Source organism: Desmodus rotundus, chromosome 12 (assembly GCF_022682495.2).
Source record: "Desmodus rotundus isolate HL8 chromosome 12, HLdesRot8A.1, whole genome shotgun sequence".
Classification (NCBI taxonomy): Eukaryota; Metazoa; Chordata; class Mammalia; order Chiroptera; family Phyllostomidae; genus Desmodus; species Desmodus rotundus.
In genome coordinates, this window is record NC_071398.1 from 84,356,986 (window position 1) to 84,374,732 (window position 17,747).

Below are 17,747 nucleotides of genomic sequence, written 5' to 3' on the forward strand. Positions count from 1 at the left end.
TCATTCATTCACTCTCTCTCTCTGCTGGTGTCAGGGTCTCAGGGAAGCAGCTGGATGAAGGCCAATATGGGTGGTAAATGCAGTCAGGTCTGAACTTGGAGAGGTAGAGGGTCATGGGTACCATTTTCAGCTAGGCTGGTTGTGGAAAGGTCAGCATGTGACCTCATGAGAGTCCTTTTCCTGCCCCAAGACTCATGCCTGGCTTCTAAACCTGAGGATTAGAAACAGCCAGGTCTCCAATGCTGAGCGGACTGCGAAAAGCAGGTCTACGGTTTAATATGGGGTGAGCAGCAGCCATTTTTGACTGCCAGATCATCGGGGTGGACACAGTGCCAGGGGACAGAATGACAAGATACTGCAGGTCTGATACCACTATTCGACACCACATTTCTCCTCTGAGACTCAGGTAACACTTAGGAGCACCCAACAGGAGACCAGTGCTAATTGTCACTCCACACATGACAGTTGTGCCTCAAGCTTCCAGCAGTATCCCCAGGAAAACTAAGAGATTGTCGTAACTACTTCCCATGCCTCCTTTCACTCCATGGAGATAAGAGACATCCGGTGGGTGAAATTCATAAAAGTGTTGCCAGCTACCGTATTCGTAATGAAGTTGTGGATAGATGAGCTGTATGTCTCGCTGTTTATTCAGTGCTTTACCTCACGTTGGCTCCGATTCGCTCACTGACAGATTTAGGGAACTCCCCTGCAAGTTTCTGAAGACATGGTCAGGGGGTGGGGAGGCAGGAGGAGTGGTTCTAGAGTGAGCTCTGCTTTTACATGACGCAGCGTGAAGGAACAATTAAATGGACCAGAACCACCGCCCCCCCCCAACTGATGACACATGGATCGAATCTGTGGATGACTTGAAGCTAAGGAAGTAATAACCAAGAGGGTAGATTAAAGACCATAATCCGTAACTATGGCAAAAGCACAAGCAACAAAGGAAAAAACATATTTAAATTGAACTGTGTCAAAATTTAAAGCCTTCTGCAAAGGACACTATTGAGAAAGTAAAGAGGCAACCCATGGAATAGAAGAGAACGTTTGGAAATCATGTATCTGACATACAATCAAATAATCAGAAATAAATCTAAAATGGTAACTCGGTCAAAGCTCCATCCAGGCACATGGGGGCAAAAAGGCTTGGATTTACTTACGTGTGAGGCCCCAGCGGTCACTTGGGTGGGTGTGGTGCAGGAAACTAAGGGCCACTTCCCAGGTCTAATAACACCTGCAAGTAGCAGAACAATGGCCTTCAAATGCCAAGAAATTGTACCCAGTGGGGAACGGCTTGACCTAATGGTAATCATGGACTTGAGTCCAAAAAGCCAGTTGCTAAAGCAAAGAGTGGTAGAAATACGGTTTCTCCATGTGTCAACGCTTGCCAAGAACAAGCGTCGTTCGTCTGGGAACACTGGTTGAGGGTGAGATTCTGTGAGCGGAGCAGAAAGGGAGGGGACAGCATCACACAGTGTCTTCTAGACAAAACTCGAGGGAATCCAAGTCAGGGTCTAAGAAAAGAGACTAGGATTTTTTTAAAAAAGCAAGTCAAATGGAAGTGCTTTATTCTGGAAGCACGAAGTGACAGCGCTCTGTCACGGTGCCAGCGTTTAGCTCGGGGAGGTCGGGGAGGAGAGCATTTCCCCCCACACTGGAGCGAAGTACAGAGCCTCTGCATGTCACTGTGAGTGAGATGGGAGGGGGAACATCAGCACTTGGTGGAGGAAAGGGTGTACAGCCCAGCAAGGTAGGGATCACAATGGGAAACCATGTGGTACCGGACAGGAGTGGCCAGGGCAGGAAAGCAGGTACTACCGGGCGGATGAAGAGGGCAGCAAAGGTCACTCCCTCGTCAACATGAGACATCACTGTTACCCCTGAAACCAGAATTGGGTTCTAATGATCTGGCTGGGAAGCGATGGAAAAAGGAATCACTGTTTTGTCCGTACTACCGTGACTTTGTTCCGTGACTCCATTCCCAGATTGGTGCAGCCAAGGGAAATGGGGAAACATTTGGATAAATGTCAAATCGTAAACTTGGACCCAAAAAGCTAACTGGAAAAGCAGAAGATGGTAAAAACATGGTTCCCAGTAGAACCTATGAAATAACTTAGGACATCTAGCTGGGAGCCAGTTGAATTTTAATCAACACTATCAAGTCGTTAGTCAAAAATACAAGCTTGAATCATGAGAAGCCTAGAAAGATGTATCGATGTGCTGAGTGGTAGAAAGGGCTCCAACCTTGGAAGACTGGGGTTTTTGGGGATGTGAATTCTTTCCTTGCTCTGTCACTAACTAGTTGAGTCACCTCTTCTATCTGGGCCTCACCTTTTTACCTGCATGATGATACTGTTAGGACCAATGGTCTCTAAAACCCCTTGTGGTCCTGTGGCTCTTTCAACCTATGAATGCAAATTCAAAATGAGGGAAGTGATGGTTCTGCTCAGTTCTGCTCTGGCCAAACCACAGGCAGATTTGTCCTGGGCCCCTCCTAAGTGAGACACGAACAAACGGGGAGAGAAAAGAGGTCACCATTCCCCAGCGTGGAGAAAGTTCTCAAAACCATATGGAAGAAGCTAGTAGAATCCCGCTTGGACAGGTAAAGCCTCAAGGCAGATGTAATGGTCTTCAAATACTGGAAGCACCGTTGTGTAAAAGAAAACCTAGATTGGTCATGAAGTCCCAGGAATAAAGGGCCAAGAATAAGGGGGGAAATCCACAGGGAAGGAATTACAGTTGTATGTAAGAGGGATATTCTCAGCCTCGAGCTTATCTGTAAGTGCAATGAGCCCACTCCTGAGGGGCATTCGGACTTCAGGGAAGGATTCAAAGATCTAGTGAGTCCGTGACCCTGATGACATTGAGGTCCTCCTTAATTTCAAAATTCTATGAGTTCCCATGAGATCACTGGAGCTCTGGTTAATTATCACAGAAGAAGAATGGCTGATTATCCGTCTGTCTTCACACCATCTCTAAGTGGTGGGCTGGTGAGCACAGAGCAGAGGTTTAATAAAATTTGTGGAAGATTGGGGAGAGAAGCGAAGATGGAAGGCTCAAATCCCGCATTCCACTGTGCGTCCCGAAAGTTCTTTGCTCAGAAGCTCGCCTCCCTTCCACTTGTTAAGGTGCTGGATTTCGGCCAAGGCCTCTGAGCTGGCCTGTGAGCGCGGTTCCTGTAATTAAACACCTGAGTTTCCCAGGAGAAAAGGAGTCAAAAAGAAAACCGGGAAAGAACCTCAGGCTGCTTCTGCCTCTTTCCCCACCGTCCTGCTCGGCCTGCCAAGTAGTCCCCTGGGACTGAGACCCCCCTCGTTTTTGCTGTCCCCACAAAGCTGCAGTCAGCCTGCTGTTCTCCACAAAGCTGAACATTTGTGCCTTGTTTTGTAGGGATGCTTTAGAGTTCACTGTTGTTTCTCCAATGGGTGCATTCTGCTTCCCCAGGAGCTCGAAGAAGGGGTCTGGACTCAGTTGCGCAGTTATGATCTGGAAGAGGGACCCCTCCCCTGCGCTAGCTTTGCCTCCCGTACTTCAGCCCACTCAGCTCCTCTCCTCACCCCACCTGCCCCATCCCCACCGAGGATGAACAAAGGTCACCCTCTGAGTAGGGTTAGCCCTACAAGCAGGGCACCTGCAGCTCTGCAGAACTCACTGGTGATTTTTGACATATTTGATTTTCTTTCTAAGCCTCCTGCTCTTTCATTTTGTTCTTCCTACCAAGACCTCTCTCCTTGTCAAGCTTCCTTGCGACAACAGTGGTTTTTTTATCACCACGTAGCTATGATTCAGAGCCAGGCCTCTAGCTGATGAGAGCTAAAATTATTCTCACACACGCACAGAGGACCACAATGGGGAAAAGTGAAAATGGAAATGTTTTTCGAGTCCACAAAGTCACTGTCAGGTGAGGATTTATGGAGTCGGCCCTGAGAGCTCCTAGTTTTCCAGCGTCCTCACCAGAAGATTTTCATCTTGATGATCAGTTCCACAAACAAACCCGTATCAAGCTCCTCTGTAAATAAAGCATCATGCTGCCTCTGTGCCATCACCACCTTCGTGCACACCATCCCCTTCTTGTAACACCCCACCCCCACCCCGCCCCACCCCAGCCAATGCCTGCCAAAGTCCCGGGCTGAACTGTTGAACAAGCAATGCAGACCAAGGGTGCGGAGTGCCTGGCACAGGGCAGACAGTCAAATAATGTTTATGAAAGGAACAAAGAGATACTCAGGTAAACTGTTACTGATTGAGGTTCTGGGGAACTGGCAGGTGAACCTAACATTTGTTTTCTCAGGGACCATACTCACTGATGTATTTTTAGAAAATATTTCCCTGGTGGGCATTCCTCCTCTCACCAATTTTAAAGAAGGAAAGGAAAATTATTTTCTCCTCTGTGTGATGTCTCGCTAGCTATCTGTAATTGTCAGCCTAGAAGTTGAGAGCCACAATAAAGGCTTGATAAGAGGCACCTAGAACCCTGGCTGGTGTGGCTCAGTGGATTGAGTGCTGGCCTGCGAACCAAAGGTTCACATCGGTGGGTCGCTGGTTTTATTCTCAGTCTAGGGCACATGCCTGGGTTGCAGGCCAGGTCCCCAGGAGGGGGTGCGTGAGAGGCAACCACACATTGATGTTTCTCTCCTTCTCTTTGTCCTTCTTTCCCCTCTCTCTAAAAATAAATAAAATCTTTAAAAAAAAAAAGAAGAAGCAGCAGTCAAAAGGAGTGAAACTGGATTAATCAAGTTCTTTTCATGAAAATAGAATGGAGGTCTTAACCACTCTTCTGCCACCTTCACCTCTTCTCATCAAAGTCTGGGGACATCCCATAAATGGACCAGCTGCTACAATCTACTGGCCTAACTTGGGGTCAGTGGCCACCAGGAGCAGCTGCATTCAAAGTGACCTGGAAGAGCAGGGAGAGCACCGAACCGAGAGTGCAGATGACAGGAGCTTCAGCCCAGCTCTGCATCGACCGTATTTTGCCAAGTATCATGCGCACTTTTTGCCCAAATTTTTGAGGGAAAAACAAGGATGTGCATTATACATGAGTAGCACTAATTCTGTATCTATATAAATGTTTTTAATTCTTTTATGTATGCTTATGCATTAAAAGTATAACTCCAGAAAGCAATAATGATATCTGTATGCAAAATAATACCTTGGAATAGGATAGTCAGTTTTGTTTCTAAATATAAATAAATAATAAATTGAATTTAAAAAATCAAAACAAAAGATGTTTTTCCTGAAAGTTCGGGCCAAAACTGTGGGTGCGTATTATACACAGGAGCGCATTATACATGGTGATTTATGGTAACCAGCTGTGTGACCTCCAGCAAAGTGCAGCAGGTCCTTGAATGACGTCAATGTGTTCGATGTCATTTCATTATAATGTGGATGAGATGCCACAGGAACTTAACTCTCGTTCATACCAATGAACCTACAGTAAAATTGTTTTCATCATTATATGTCATTTTGCTTGAAGTTGCAAAATCTATCAATGGCTCTATTGCTTTACTCCACGATTTCCTCATCTAAACAAATGGAAGAATGCTACCTGTCCTATGAAGTAAGGAGAGTTTCCAAGAGCACAGACGGAGAAACAAAATAGGAACAAAAGATTTGATGACAGAAACATCGCTAAGTGACAATTGCCATTTGGATGCAAATTATATTTTAAAAAAGAATTTTGCAAATGACGTGGGCATCTGTAAGGTCAGAGATAATACCCCTCATCCAGTGGCTTCCCACTGGCAGAGGTTTCTAACGTCTAAAATGTTGTTGTAGATTATCCTGCCTGGTGCAGTAATCCAGCTACGAATGAGGAGCATGCCTTCCCACAAGACACATAATCAGACATCTGTCACTACAGCTGTCATTCAACGTAATAGAGCAGGCTTCCAGGAAAACAGCCCATCTCTTCCATCTTTCTACAGCCCCCTTCTTTCCCTGCCACCCCGCAACACCACCCACACCACAGAGAACGTGCGCCCCTCCCACATCCCAAAATCATCAGCAGGGAAAACAACAAAACAAAGTAAAACTTTGATGGCACATAAACTTGGTTCAAAACCCAATTCAGCCACTCATCCTGTGACCTTGGGTAAGTTACTTTGTGTCTCTAAACCTCAGCTTTCCTATCTGCAAGACAGGGACACAAAGCCTATACACAGTTGTTGCGTAAGGAAAAGTTCCCAGCATGTCTTGGGCGCTCAGTGCACGCGTGTTTCTAGCTCCTTCCCTCCAGGGGGTGGGGCACTCTCCCTCCCCTAGGTACTGCTTCCTGTGTAGTGAAGACCCTGCCAGTCAGGTCTGGACAGCCATGCCTGGGAGGCCTCTCTGATCACATGAAAAGACTTGCTCTTCCTTGAAGAGCTTCCCCTCGCTTGCTTTGCAGTCAGGCCATTGTTTTAAGAAGCATTATATCTAGGGAAACTCACATCCAGATATATGTATATTTAATGACCTGTACATTAAACGCTGCAATGTACCTGATGTTTTATGTAGGTTCGAATTCTCAGAAAGTCAAGCATGCCCAATGATGTTGAGGAACATCATTTTTTTTAGTTTTATTTATTTATTTATTTATTTCTAGAGAGGGGAAGGGATGGAGAAAGAGAGGGAGTGAGAAACATCAATGTGTGGTTGCCTCTCGCCCACCCTCCACTGGGGACCTGGCCCACAACCCAGGCATGTGCCCTGACTGTGAATCAAACTGGCGACCCTTTGGTTCACAGGCCAGAGCTCAATCCACTGAGCCACACCAGCCAGGGCTCATTGTTTGACGAGTCCTAGAAATACGCTGTGAGAGGACATGGAGCAGCAGGTGAGAGCTACCACTGCTTGAACACCCCAGGTGTGAAGCTCTGCGCTATGAACCCTGCACGTGAACTGAACACATGACCACCCAGAATAAAGACTAGATTTCCCAGTATCCTTTGCAGCTAGGTGTGGCCAGGTTACCAAGTTCTAGCCAATGTGACATGAATAAAGATAATACGGTAATTTCCTAGCCTTGTTCTCAAGATGAAAGAATTCAGCCAGTCTTCCCCTTCCTCTTCTTTCTACTTTCTGGAAAAAGAACATATGGCTGAACCTGGAGCAGCCACATTGGATCCTGATAAGGAAGTCTCGTGCTGAAGAGAGCAAGAAGCCTGCATCTCTGAAGACCGCAGAGCAGCCAGACCGACCCTGAACTTCCAGGAAACATATGCCTTGTTGATGCTACTATTACTCTCTGTCTCTGCCCAGCGGCAGAACACCATGTCCTAACTAATAAAGAAGCTTGGCCAGTAACACTGCAGGCCAGCTCCAGAACTCCAGCACCTTCTCAATTGTTCAGATACAACACGTCCATAAATATTTATTGAGCAGCCACCATGTGTCTAAGGTCTCCTAAGAGTATCTTTACCACCTCCTAGAAGATGTGCCCCGTATCATTTTTGAAAACCCAGTATATTGTTATGGAATGCAAAAAGGCATATTCAGCAAAAGTGAAATGAGAAATATTTAGGTAAGATCATGCAGGAGGCAGAGAAAAGTTCACAGTGGCTTGCAAATAGTCTAAGTGGAAGGGAAACCAGCAAGCATACTCCAAGTGGGTGAGGCAGTGGGGTCAAAGGCCCAGGGGTACAGGTCGCTAGTGTGCCTTTCCCCCAGGAGAGAAGATGATGTAAGCAAACCACAAAGGGCGGGCCCACTACTCTCTGGGAGCTCCCAGGCCCAGGATGGAGGTGGGGGGCTGACTGAAGCACTGATCAGGAGGAGATCTGGCCCAGCAGAAGGGCAAGAGGAGGGGCTCTTCTGGGCTAAATAGATGCTCTCAAGGGTCCCTGCAGCACTGACATCCTGCTCGGATGTGAAGGAGCTGAGGTGGGAAGGACTGGGGAAAAAAAATAAATGAGTTCAAAGAGGCAGGTGTCATGCAGTGCCGAGGTGGGAGACCAAATGTTCAGTGTTTGTGGGGAGCTGTCTGGAGTAGGAGTGCGATGTCTAGACTCCCCGCCACTGTCAGAGAGAAAGAAAATAAATGGGGCTTAATCATTATGACAGGATGACAGCAATGACATTATGAAGAGAGAATCAGAAAAGTGCAAAGCTTATTTTAAAAAGGTGGAAATGTCTCTTCACCACGAAATTCTCCCTGGAGAGCTCCCCAAGACAGGGTCGTGTCCCTAACCTGAGACCAAGACCTCCTGGACACAGGATCGCTTCCCCCTGACAGCTCCTCCTTCCATGAGGATCCCTCAGAGGCCAGGGGAGGGTCAGCCCACCGTGAGGGCTCCATCTCCGGGCCTGAGTCACTGGCTGCTGGGGGAGGGGGGGCAGGGCCTGTCTCTGTCCTTCCCACAGACCCCACCACCGTCAGACCGCAGATGCCCTGAGAGCACCACCCACAGTGGTAGTCTCCGAATCCTTAGCACATAGTAGGGGTCTGTTGGGGAGGCACTCAGTATGTGCCTTTTGAAAGGGGGGACATCCTCTCGCCGGTGTCACACAGAAGGCCAGAGCAGCCTTATACTTCACTCAGCATCACCTACACACAGGAAATGTGCAAAAAGATGTATGCAGTCCACTCAGGGGACCATGGAGACCACTGGAGACCCCACGAGAGCAGGGAGATCAAGCAGGGGCTGGCTTGTCCCTAGCCCAGGACACGACCCCAGAATGGAAGTTAGACATAAAACCAGGCATTTGGAGACAACTGTAGATAGCCAACACCCACAACTAATCACAAAAACTCATTTTAGCCAATACTTTCCACCTCAGAAAGATAGGAAAGATTGAAAATACTCAGTTTTCCTGCTTCCTCTCATCCTCCGGGGAATTAGCCGAGTTATAATGAGATATTCCGTGACGGAGAGCAGAGAGGAGAAGCAACAGAAGGCTTCTGGATAACCTACATTATGGCTAATACACTGCAACACAATAGCCAAGAAATAATATTACCAACACATGTAAAATTCAATGCAAAGAGGAAAAACATCACAAGATGCAACCAGTACTTCAAAAGCAAACTGGCTTTGTGTCTCTCCAAGCCCCTTAAGGCCTGACAGCCAGGGTGACGGAGACAGAACACTGGCACTGTGGCATGCCGCAGGATGGGTCAGTGCTCCCTGTCACCAGAGGAGCCGATTCCGGGGCCAGTCCAATCCCGTGAGCCATGCGGTAAGGACACAGGTGGGCACCTGTCCACACACAGGCAGAGCAAGATAAAAGAGGACCCCACAAATCTATAAGACATCAGCACGCGCCCCGAGCAAAGGCTGTTTGGAACGAATGTGAGTTTACAAGGGTAACTGCTGCCACGTTACACAGAGCGCGATGACTTTGTTGTTGGTACAAGAATTTGTCAGACATGTCACGTGGAAAGTGGAACAGTTGTAACTGTGACAGGTTGCTGAAAAATGGCTGGTTTCTGGAACACCTGGTCCCCCAAGTCTGTACCATAATCTTGTTCTTAAATGAAAACAACAATAAACAAGCACACGAAAAGTTTCCAGGGCACAGCTGCTGGCTTGTTAACGTTTACGGAATTTTCCAAGTGTTGGTACTTCAGCTGGAGAGGCTGGCGGACTCTGTTCTCAGACCACATTAGCACGGGGGGGTCCATAGGAGGAGCTGGCCTTCTAACTCAGGGGAAAGTGAGTCAGCTGCTCCAAGCTTCCATTCCTTGTTACATGGAGAAAATAACCTCTCAGATATAGAAGTCCTGTGGGCAGCAGAAATCGTGTGTAGAGCGCTTGGTGCAGCGACTAACAAATAACCGTTCAGGAAATGGTGTTACTGTTAAGCAGACTTGCCTTCCTAAACATCAGACTTGGCTGCAGACGCGACCACCTGGTATTACCCTTTATTTAAAGGAATGGAAACATCACCCAGCTCTGAGAGAGTGGGGAGAGAAAAGAAGTGAAAATAATTGTCTGAGGTTTTCCTTGGAGATCATACCCAGGGAATTATGCTCTCTGTGGAAGAACGGTTTTGCAAAACCACACTGCCTGTCTTTATTATAGGCCCACCAGAACTATTTTCTTTTTTCTTTCACGCCAGGTAAAAAGTTGCAGGGAACTCTCGTATTTGAAAACCCTTGGGGAGTCCATGAAATGGGGCCCATTTTCTAAACGACTCTTAAATTTTCTCTAATGGACATTATGAGATATTTCAATGGGTAGAGTGTCTCAGCTCTCCCTCTAAGGGACAGAAATTGTGGCCTGAGCACACTGTGTCTGGTTGTTCAGCGGATGCCCCCAAACTCACAAAATTGCTGCAAGCATTGCCTAGAAAACTGGTGCTTTGAGGCTGAAATAGTTCTAGAAGAGCAAGTCTTAAGTCCTTTTACACGGCAGGAGAAAGCAACTCAAGTTCTAACAAAGCTAAAGCAATTAGCTACCCAGAAACGCCCAACGCTCACTCCCATGGTCAGTCAATCATCGCTGTTAAACCCCATTTTAAAGTAAGAAGCAAACCCAAAAGCTCCATCAGTCATACTTCCCATGAACCAATGACCCTTAGACACATTCAGTAAACACTCAGAGGCGAGCTCTGTGCCTTGACCGGAGGACTCTTGTGACTTTTGTGCAATGTGACTCTTAGGGGTGAAATCCAACCATACAAGAGGGAGCTGAATCTCTGCTGGGCTGGACAAAGCAAGACAAACTGAAGCCTCAGGTTTCCCTGGTCTTACAATTCCCTGACTGGTATAACAAGAAATGCGTCAACTCCACCCTGAGGACGACCCCAAGCAAAAGGGTTTCTGCCTGCTGGAACCAGAATCCAGCTTCCTCGCGTGAGACCAGACTACTGTCCAAACTGATGCTTCATGGGAGGACAATTTGTCACTGATGTGCACTTGGCACACTTGGCAAGTTCACCGTGAGTCCAATCCACTCAAGGTCATGTACTTTCCCCGGCCCTGTTGGGCCCACTCCTCCCCATGGGTCCCTTTAGTGAAGGTAGACCATTGTTTCCGGCCTAAACAAACAGCTCCTCAATGGTCAGTGGGTACGTTATTGAGATTTTAGTACCTTCCTCAAGAATGAGGGTAGTTTTTGTGTTTCAGTCCAGTCAAGTTAATCCAATAACCTATTACTTTTCAACTGAACAAAAGCCTTTTTTTTTGCATTGTTTTGTTTTGGGTTTCGACGTCTTTGGATTTGGAACACTGGTTAACCACCAAGCAGACATCAACAATATCGATCTAGATCAGCACTGTCCGACAGAAATGAAATGTAAAATTCTCCTAGGAGCCACATTAAAAAGGCAAAAAGAACTATGACATCGATTATGATAGAATATTTTACTTAACCCACTATATCAAAACTATTATTGTGTAATGTACAATCAATATGAAAGTTAATTAATGAGATATTTCACATTCTCTTTTTCTACTTTCTCTTTTTGGTACCATGCTGAACTGTGCTGATCCAGAACTAAGCTTAAATGGACCTGGGAAGACTTCCGCAATTCACTGTTCTGTGAACAAGCGGTTTACCAAATAGGATGTAGAGCATACACATTTAACTTTATACAAATCTATCTCTATGTGTTCAGATATGGATAGAAAACAATCGTTAAAGGAGAGACCAAAAGGTAATGGTAGTTACCTCTGACAGGGAGACAAATGGCCTTTCTTTTCTACTTTGTGCTTTTTTAGTGTTTTCTAAATGTCTTCACAGTACACATGTACTTTTTTAATTATCAGGAAAACTGTCAAGCTGGTCTTTAAAAAAAATCTTCCCTACATTTTCAGTTTTTACACCCCTGATCCTGCAGGCATGGTAACCACTACCTTATTTCCACCTGTAAGGGAAGGGACGACCACGCAGAATGCCTCCCGCCCCAGCCCCAGCCCCAGCCCCAGCCCCAGCCCCCGCCCCCGGTACTTACAGCCAATCATCATGATGGCCACTGCAAAGATCTTCTCGATGTCTGTGGATGGGGCGATGTTTCCAAAGCCCACGCTGGTGAGGCTGGTCATGGTGAAATACAACGAGGAGATGTAGACAGAGTTCTTGCTGGGACCGCCTTCCCACTTCCCTGAGCCGGACCCATTAAACTGGTAAGGGGTGCCAATGTCCATCGCCAGCTGGTAGAGCCAGCTGTTGTTGCGGATGGTCTTGGTGTCCTCATCGAAGATCTCATAGTCCCCGATGCTGTACCAAATGCAGGCCATCCAGTGAGCAGCCAGCCCGAACACGCACACCAGCAGCACCAGCACGGCCGCCCCGTATTCAATGTAGTGGTCCAGTTTGCGGGCCACTCGCCCCAGGCGCAGCAGCCGGACGACTTTCAGAGAGCTGAACAGGCTGCTGATGCCCTGGGAGAAGAGGAGCAGAGAGTCAGGGCTGGGAACCAAAGACACCACTCCTTCACGTCCCCTTTCCTCCTCCCTACCGGGCTGCTTTCGTCAGCGCAGTATATTTCCAAAGATGCAGTATTACGCAACCCTTAAAAAGTTGTTTTAACGTAAGTCATGATATGGAAAAATGCTCATATGTATTTGTGTACTTATTCACAATAAAATTAGAATTTTATTCCAATGTGTATGGGAGGGAAATTTCCATGAACTTTTTGCCTACTTCCATTACAAAGACAATAAAAAAGGAAACAAGCCAAATAAAATTAGAATTTTAATTTAATTATATTATGCAGAAGTACACAAATATATATGAGCATTTTTCCATGTCATGAGTTATTTTAAAACAACTGTAAGGGTTGTGTAATATTTCATATTAAGTAATATGAAATATTTTAAGAGTTGCATAGCATTTATTTCATACTGCATAATCTTTCATTCCAATTACATTGTGCACAAGTATACAAATAATTATGTGTTCAAAAATGGTCAGAAACACACACGGGAAGATGTAAAACACTACCAATGGTTATCACTTCATTGTGAAAATAGGGAATTACAGGAAATTTTTTGTTATATTTGTATATATTTTTGTTATACTTGTATATATTTACTTAATTTTTGTGACTGAAATTATTACTTTTATAATTAGAAGAAACATATTTGAAAACAGTTTTTTAAGATAAAAATGAATTCAAGAAATAACTAAGAAAAACAGATCCTGTTTTCTCAGAAAAATTACAAATTCTTGGAATGCAACATCCCTTCCATGCTGCAGGTCCCTCAAAGACTCTGTGGAACACCCTCTCCCCTCCAGTGAACCTGAATCATATTGAAATGTGAATGAACAAAGAAACCTCTGAAATCAGCCACTGAAACTCTGGGGATATTTGTTACAGCAGCTGTATCACTGGCCTTCCCTGACAAGTGAGCACACAAACCATTTGTAGCGTAGCCTTGTCAAGAAGGAACAGAGGATCAGGAGTCTACCCAAATTATTTTTGTTAGGATGAGGGTGGGGGAGTTTTGTAGCCACAATACATACTACAGAAAAAGATCATTTCTTTTCCAACAAATACCAGTAAATGGATAATAATGGATTTTTCTAAGCCAAGGCTCAATTCATCCAAACTGACAACCTTGACAAAATTGACCTTTGCATGTCTAGTACTCCTCCCTGGGTCTCCTTTCCCCTCCATGTGCTTTTCTCCAAAACCTGCCATGCAGGAAAGGCTGACAAAATCCCTCGTGTTAAGATGCAAAAGACTGAGGAGGATAAACGGATAACTTCTCTCCACAGGGCATTTGCATTTTAACGGAGGAAAACTAACTTCCAATAATGGAATTTAAAAAGCGCCAACAGCCTGGGTGAAGGAGATATTTTGGGAGGCAAAGGGGCCTTTTTGATGACTCAGACATCAAACACTTGTAAGCTGCCACCTACCCTCCACCTCCTCATAAGGAGGTTCCTGAAGTCATCTTTCAAAGCAGCTCCACTCTGAAGAAGAGCTTCTTACCCAGGGCCAAACTGCCTTGTCATTTTCCTCACTCAGACTCAGTTCAAAGCAACATGCCCCGAGAGCCTGCTACGTACTCCTGTGCTAATGCTACAGGGAAGACAGAGAGTAGAATGCTGCTGTCTCTGTCCTCTCACTCACTATTGTATCTTCAGTGCCTGGCCCATGGAAGATGCTTGATAGAAAGGAAGGAGGAAGGAAGCAAAAGCATAATAACCAGTGAAAGAGGCATGATATGATTAGTGAAAAGATATTTCTACTAAGAGTCACAGAACTTGAGAGCTGACAGAGGGCATAGAACTCCAGCTCCTCTGAGACCAGCAAGGTCTCCTCAAGCAGCCTTAAAGAATAGTCATTACAGCTCTCCCTTAACTACTACTTGAAGATCCCATTCTGTGGCAGTCACTAAGGGAGCTGAACAATTGGGCTCCTATCATCTTTCTTACTGCTCCACCTGTACTTCAACCCCTCTCCCTTCTCCCTCCCTTCCCAATGGCCACAACAACACGTGGCAACCACCGCCCAAAGGCCAGGCTAACCTCTGGCTATACACACCAGCTGTCTCGAGCATCCTACATTTGCATCTCTCTGCCTGCTCAATCTGGCCCCTCAGTCTAGAATGCTTGAGCTGAATGCTTGGGCTTCCCTATTTCCGACTGGTAGCTAGTCCTTCAGTCCTGCTTCTGCGATACTAGTCATCTTTTGGGTCCACCACTAAAGCCCTCCATGACTCCCCTGTAGTCCCAACCATTTACTCACTCCTCCAAACGTCCACCCACGGTAATCTGTATCTATTACCACTTAAACACATTGCTTTGCTTTATAGTTTCCTAACTACGTCTTCCTGAAGGCTGGAGTCATTTGGTATTCACTTTAGAAGCCTCCTGTATTGGATTGAATAGTATCCCGCCAAATTTGTGTCCTTTCCAGAACCTCAGAATGTGACCTTATTTGTACATAGGGTCATCGCAGGTACAGTTAGTTAAGATGGGGTCATACGCTGGGCCCTTAATCCAGTATGACTGGTGTTCTTATAAGAAGAGAAGAAGCAGACACAGGGGGAGAGCCCCATGTGCTTACCAGTGACGTAGCACAAGCCAAGGAATGACAAGGACTACCGGCAACACCAGAAGCTAAGAAGGCGGCATGGGACTGAGTCTCTCCTAGAGCCTTCAGAGAGAGCACGGTCTTACTCACACCTTGATTTCAGGACACAGAGCCTCCAGAACTATGAAGAATACATTTCTGTTGTACTAAAGCCACTTTGTGGTAATATGTCATGGCACCCAGGGAACTAGTGTACCTACACAGGGTCTAAAGCCAGCACCTTCTCAGAAAGGGTCTCAAACATTTCCTAAACTGAATTAAAGAGTTTGGATTATTAGAAATTTTTTTTTCTCATTTTACGGAGCCTTTGGAGCAATATAAGACACACACTTCCTCGTTGTGTTATTTATCTGTGTTCACACTGACATTCTGTTACACAGTCTTGCAACAGTTCCCTCTTAGTGCACCAACCACTGGAATTCCGGCTGTTTAAAACCATTTCAAGCTATTAATTTTTTCTTCTTATTTGCCTAAAGTTCAGTATATGCAATAAATAAAACAAAATACTCTAAAGTTGGTTTTTTTTTTTAATTTTTGTATAAAAAAGACTATAGCACCATATGGTAGCAAATCACATTTTCCCAGAGACTTCTTGTATCAGAAACCCTATCTCGCATTCCAACTGGTTCCAGAGAGTTCTCTGTGACAACCCTAAATTTATGAAGAATTAAGAATTTCCAGTTGAGTCAACACGGATGAAGGGAGGGCAAGAACCTGGGCTGGTGAGCCCATCGCCGAGGGCCAACACCTACGCCTGGAAGGAAGCCTTCTGAAAGCTCATCACCTAAGTTGCGGTGGTACTGATGCGATTCGAATTGAAGTGGGCATTCGATAGTGACCAGAATCATTTCTGTGTGGGCTATTGAGTTTTACCTATTCACCCAGACTAAATAAATCAGTCCATCAACTTGGGCTATCTCTTGCGTACTCGGCTAATCAGATTCAACAATTTCCTGCTCAATTTTTTTTTTTCTGCCATGGGCATGGAAATGACATTGTCACAGACTGGTGACAATGAGTTATTGAAAAGAACTACTCAGTCTTTCAGGCCCTCGAATACTTCCCCCAGGCTTCCAGGCCTGTGTGGAGACCTGAGGTATCCATAGCAAATTCTGCAGGTAAACTTTTAATTGCTTTCTAGCTCACGTGGCTCAGGATTACTCCTCTCTGCACCCTCCTCCCTCCTCCCCGTGCTTCCCTCGCAGACTCACTCACATGGAGAAGTTGTGCCCAGAGGAAACCCAGTGGTCCGTTACAAGAATTTAGTATTTTGTTAACAGAGCTTGGTTTGTTTGTTGTCTTTAAAACAGAGGTGACTTCAAGAACAAATGTTTCATCACCTGCATAAGGGAATAAACTGGCAAACCAGATCTTACTGGAAGTTACTCACTGAAGCTTAGGTATAATTGGCTGCCCTCCGATTGCATCAAGATTTTACTGTAGGTCTTGTTTAATTCAATTCAGCGATCATTTCCTGAAAATCTAATACACGAAGACATAGCCAAGAGCTATCGGTGATAGAAAAACCATCAAGATGCAGTCTTCTGCCCTCACTTTGCCCACAATGTTTTTTCAGGCCACAGAAAAAACATAGCCCGCAGGTGACTACGACGCAGTGGCAAACACAACTGAGCTGCCACTATAAGCACAGACTTAGCACAGGTCCTGTGGTTGTGGTGTATCGGGAGTAGTTTTCCAGTTCATTTAACGTGTCTGTTGACCATATTCAGGGGAAGGATGTGGTTACCGAGTAGGAGGGACAGCTTGCGACCTTCCATTTGTTAAATCCGATGATATATCCAAAGGGCACATCTGCAGTGTCTGTAGAAAACTGTCATCGAAGGAAGTTTAGAAATATTGCTTAAAACCACCTGCTTTCTTTTTGTTTACGATGCCCACTGTGACAAAATCAACTGTTGTGATACTGTACCATCAGGCTCTTTTGCTTTCTAGAGGCGCTGAAAATCGAAACTGTACTGTTGGCCAATTAAAAACCAAAGGATGCAGAAGAGAGAATCTGGGTTTATCAAGTCATGTCTCTGTCTTTCTCAGAATCCTATCAGGTTTTCTTTTTCTTTTCCAGTTTTTTTTTTTATTGTTGTTCAATTACAGTATGCACCCCAATGTTCATAGCAACACAATTTATAATAGCCAAGTACTGGAAGGATCCTATCAGGTTTCTTCTTCCCGGACAGTGAAAGGAATCCAAGTAGCCCAGCCACAGCTGAGTCCCAGCTTGAAAGAAGCAATGAAGTTGTCTTGTGCCTGCGGCTCTGACACGGATACAGAATTAACCATGCCCTTAATATGCTTTAGGCTAATTTGATTTAAATTCTCAGAGACAACTGCACATCAGGGTCTGGTGCAGGTGAAAACCTCAATGGCTTCTGTGTCTGTACGAGCCTTCGGCACTGGGGCCTGCCTAGGGCATTGGCCCGCTTACCACTGCCCGGCCAGAGCCTCGGACATGAACCAGCGCTGACATTATAGAAGCATCGCCTCCACTAGTAACATCTGAGACCACAGCTGGGGCCTCCGGGCCCATGTGATCGTACTGTCTGTGTAATGGATGAGAGAGACACAGATCATTCCCTATGCAATGTAGTTTGGCTTTAAAAGACACACTTCCTCCTTCCCCAAACATAATCCACTTCACTCTCATCGTCACCCAAAACCAAGCTTCAAATAAGGAGGCAGAAGCCCCTAGAAGCTATAAAGCAAGCCCCTACAAGGGCAGCCTCCTGACAAGTCCCAGGAATTTGTGGTATGACCTTGAG

At 45.7% G+C, this 17,747-nt stretch overlaps 1 protein-coding gene across 2 annotated transcripts in view; it reads right to left on the bottom strand.

Annotated features, from left to right (window-relative positions):
- Window positions 1–17,747, bottom strand: part of KCNH1 (potassium voltage-gated channel subfamily H member 1) — a 308,219-nt gene that overhangs the window by 171,913 nt on the left and 118,559 nt on the right. For both annotated transcript variants that reach the window (XM_024551338.3, XM_045188348.2), the window contains exon 7: window positions 11,878–12,307. In XM_024551338.3, the coding sequence (XP_024407106.2) occupies window positions 11,878–12,307 (430 nt within the window). The remainder of the gene's footprint in view (window positions 1–11,877; window positions 12,308–17,747) is intronic.